A 4229-nucleotide genomic window follows, 5' to 3' on the forward strand; every position below is an offset into this window, starting at 1 on the left:
AGCACCAGGAGGAGCTTATGCAGGGGAGGGACTAGGGAGCTACTACAGGAGAGGTTAGTTTGACAAACAATTTATTTGAATATTGGTCATGTAAACACTGCCATTATTAATGTCTTCCTTTTTCTTTAGAATCTAAACTCGTTACACGACTTCGTCAACGAGTTTTTCGCTGCTGGAGGTAGTGATCACAACTCCAACGACCTGCGATATGTGATGGTTTGGGTTTTGTGCCGAATTGTGTGTTGTAATGGACTATTTGTGAACTGTAATGTTATAATGGACTCCAACTTTATGTTGTGGACTATTTGTAAATTGTGCAATTGTGGATTTCATGTTTATGTCATTTTATTGTGATTATAATGTTGATGAATTTGCTGTTTTTCTGCATTTTTTTTCAATTTTTTTCTCTGAAATTATTAATTTCCGGCGGCTTCAGTAGACCGCCGAAAATAAGCCTGGGATATTTTCGACGGCTACGTCTGGCCGCCGAAAATTAATGGTTATTTTCGGTGGATGCTCTATTTTCGGCGGCCAGGTGTCAGACGCCGAAAATAATCGCTAATTTTCGGCTGAGTTTTTCTGGCGACCAGAGACCGCCGAAAATAGGCCTAAAGCCGCCGAAAATGACTGTGCGTGCTGTTGTGATTTAACCACGTTCGGCACCGAGTCATAGCACGGGCGCCGATCCGCTTTCCACTCATGACCCATCGAGTCACGTAGTACTCATGACCTACGAGCCCCCGGACTGCTGTGCATTAAAGGCCCGTGCACGCCTTGACCTGCGACGCACTCATGGCCTATCGGCCTAGGCCTAAGTGCGCATACCTCTGACAGGACACTACACGATGGGCCACACTGAGCCTCTACGCTACGAAGGTCAGGGGTCGGCGTAGCCAAATTGATGGCGCCTGAGACCATCGTAGCACCCGCATCATCCGCCGCGTAAATACGAAACAGATAATCTCGAGCCCCACGAATACGCATGTCTTTATTCTGGACAGAACGCTCGTATTACCTTTACCTTACGACTCCTTTTAAAGGAAGTCACTATTGGTCGATCCCTCTCCCGGTCTATAAAAGAGATGGGTTAGCCTCCAGACAAGGGGCTGAAGATAGTTCTTTCAGACGCTTCAAAAGACAGCCGAATGACTCCGAACGCCTTCAGACGACGAGCACCCCATAAGGACGGAGGACGCTCACCGACGAGTGACCACTGACTGGCCGACCACGGCCATTGATGTGGTGCATATTCCGTCGACTCGAGACCGCCTCTTTCGTTCTCCCTGTTCCGAAGACCAGTCCGTTGCGCAGCGAGCAGCGCACTGGCATAGGCCGTAGTGCCGTCGGCCCAGCGTTTTCGTCCGCTCCCGTGCCACGCGCGCAGGCGCAGGTGCCAGCCTGCCCCGAGCGCCTGCGCAGCTGCTCCCGCTGGCTGGCGCTGCCGCGGTCAGCTGATGCCGGCCGCTGCACGACGCGGCAGGGGCTGCTGAGCTGCAGCTGTGCAGTGCAGCGCACGCAGATTCTGCAGCGCGCACTCTGCTCTGCGCCTGACCGAAGTGACCCATCCTCTGCGACGACTGCAGCACCACACCACCTCAGCCCAGGGACAGGGCTCAGGTTTTTCCCAGTCCCAGCCAAATCGCGCGTCGCCATACGCGCATGGTGGCTGATGAGGAGGAGAGGCAAGTATAACAGACGACTGCAAGTAAAATGTACGCTGAGTGAACTGTAAGTATAAAAGAAGATGGCTCTAAGCTTACATTCAGTTTATAAACAAATACTGTATGAGTGAACTGAAACTTTCGTACATGCCGTATCGAGCTGATGCTCCACGTCTTCCCGTTCCCGAGTCCTGACACCGGCACAAACCTGTAGAACTACTAGTATCGGAGACCCCTCCATTTCAGTCCCATCTCTCATTTCCCTTGTAACTGGAAGCGAGGTCTCGGCGCCGCCGCCCTCTGCCTCGTACGTCCTCGGCGCTGCGGGAGCGTGCATTGTTGAGCGAGTGCGGCCAAGCAACGCGGGCTCGAGGAGATGATGCTGAGCGGGCACGGCGGCGGGAGGCGCCTGTTCACGGCGTCGCAGTGGCAGGAGCTCGAGCACCAGGCGCTCATCTTCAAGTACATGGCCTCGGGCGCGCCCGTGCCGCACGACCTCGTCCTACCGCTCCGCCTCGCCACCGGCGTCGACACCGCGCCCTCCCTCGCCTTCCCGCCGCAGCCTTCGCCGTCGCGTACGACCTGCGCGCTTCTCTCCTCCCGACCCGACCTCCCCCGTCCTCGCCTCATGTTTCACTCTGATCATCGACAGCCATCAGCCCATCACATCATCGCTGATGACTTTGTACGTGTGACCGTGCATGCAGTGGCGTACTGGGGCTGCTACGGCGCGGGGGCGCCGTTCGGCCGCAAGGCGGCGGAGGACACGGAGCCGGGGCGGTGCCGGCGGACGGACGGCAAGAAGTGGCGGTGCTCCAGGGAGGCCCACGGCGACTCCAAGTACTGCGAGAAGCACATTCACCGCGGGAAGAGCCGTTCAAGAAAGCCTGTGGAAGTGACCTCCTCCCCCGCCGCCGGCCCCGCTGCGGCGTACCGACCGTCCGCGATCTCCACCATCTCGCCGCCCCGCGCGGCCGACGCGCCGCCGCCGAGCCTCGCCTACCCGCAGCAGCATCTCCTCCACGGCGCCTCCTCCGCAGCAGGAGCAGCAGCCCGCGTCCCCGCTGGCGCTCTCCAGCTCCACCTCGACGCGAGCCTGCACGCGGCGGCGGCGGCGGCGTCGCCATCGCCGCCGCCGTCCTACCACAGGTACGCCCACTACACACCGCCAGCGTCGTCGCTCTTCCCGGGCGGCGGCTACGGCTACGACTACGACTACGGGCAGTCCAAGGAGCTCAGGCGACGGCACTTCCACGCGCTCGGGGCCGACCTGAGCCTCGACAAGCCGCTGCCCGAGCCCGACACCGGCTCCGACGAGAAGCAGCCCCTGCGGCGTTTCTTCGACGAGTGGCCGCGGGAGAGCGGCGACATGGCCGCGGACGACGCGACGCAGCTTTCCATCTCCATCCCCGCGGCTTCGCCCTCCGACCTCGCTGCTACCTCCGCCTCCGCCGCCGCCGCGCGATTCCACAACGGTGAGGCGGCGAGCCAAAGACTCCACTTTCATTGGTTCCTTGCGTACGATAGGATCGCTGATTGGTGCTGCCGCTTCATCATTGTTTAACACAGGGGAGTGATCGGTCCATCTCCTAGCTGCAGCCCTGCAACAGCGTGGATTGACCGCTGCATTTCCTGGCTGCAATGCAAGCCTGCAACAGCGAGCAGTAAGCCAGTGACGTGGATGCATCTCGTAGCGGCAAACCCTGCTTCTGCCTCTGCGGTCTGCGCTGCTTTGCGCGGGACGGCTCAGGGGCTGAGGCTCAAAAAAGTCTGAACCGAGTCAAGCAGTACTAGGGACTCTATGACTTGGTCTTTTGTTCTTTTGTAGCAGTACGTTACTCGTACCAAATGTTGTTTATTTTTTGTGTGACATTTTCATTTCTTCCAGTTCCAGTCTGTGATGCAAGCTTTGTCGCTTTTGTCAGCTCTTTTTCGGTGACCCACGCCGGCCTTCGTGATCGATTCCCTTATACTTATACCTGATTCCTCTGCCATATTGATCGTTTGTCACATCCGTGGATTCTTCCTCACACGACTAGACACGTCTTCACCCGGCGATCTCTGCCACAGGACTTTGACAAAACAAAACACGGCCGCTTAATTAATGCCGTTGATTCATCAAAAGAACTGTTCAACTCACACATGCACATAGGTTAGCGGTCTGTCCGCTGGATATTCAAATGTTGGTTAGAGTATGCTTAGTTTATTTGCTAATTAAGGACATGTTTGCAACCTCTAAAGATACTTGTTTGCAGCTAAAATTAGTTGTATGAGTTCCAACTAACTAAGACCTCAACTAATCGTTAGCTAAACCCCAACTATTAGAGATTGTTGAAAATGTTGATGGGGTGTTTGGTTTCTTTAGACACCCTTCTAAACTTTAGAGACTACACTTTAGTCTCTATAAATAATATTTGAAAGACCTATTGTAGTCACTCCATTTGATATTTTAGTGACTAAAAGTGACTAAACACTAGTTTTATATATTTTATAGTCACTAAAGTCTACCAGGTGGGAACCAAATACCCCCCTGAAAAACATGACGTCCTTGGAAGTGCTAAACACTCC

At 55.2% G+C, this 4229-nt stretch overlaps 1 protein-coding gene across 3 annotated transcripts; it reads left to right on the top strand.

Annotated features, from left to right (window-relative positions):
- Positions 1-1687: 1687 nt before the first annotated feature.
- LOC100125641 (growth-regulating factor 7-like) lies at positions 1688-3644 on the top strand. Of its 3 annotated transcripts, NM_001112572.2 has the most exons (3): positions 1795-2236; positions 2369-3136; positions 3231-3571. In NM_001112572.2, exons 1-3 carry the CDS (start codon positions 2038-2040, stop codon positions 3236-3238), a joined length of 975 nt encoding a protein of 324 aa, NP_001106042.2. In that variant the 5' UTR covers positions 1795-2037; the 3' UTR covers positions 3239-3571. The 3 variants fall into 3 exon arrangements, with proteins under 3 accessions (XP_023155985.1, XP_008647263.1, NP_001106042.2); XM_023300217.2 differs by having other exon boundaries at positions 1688-3136; positions 3231-3644; XM_008649041.2 differs by lacking the exon at positions 3231-3571 and having other exon boundaries at positions 1688-2236; positions 2369-3225.
- The last annotated feature ends 585 nt before the right edge of the window (positions 3645-4229 follow it).

The sequence above is a fragment of the Zea mays genome, chromosome 6 (genome assembly GCF_902167145.1).
Source record: "Zea mays cultivar B73 chromosome 6, Zm-B73-REFERENCE-NAM-5.0, whole genome shotgun sequence".
Classification (NCBI taxonomy): domain Eukaryota; kingdom Viridiplantae; phylum Streptophyta; class Magnoliopsida; order Poales; family Poaceae; genus Zea; species Zea mays.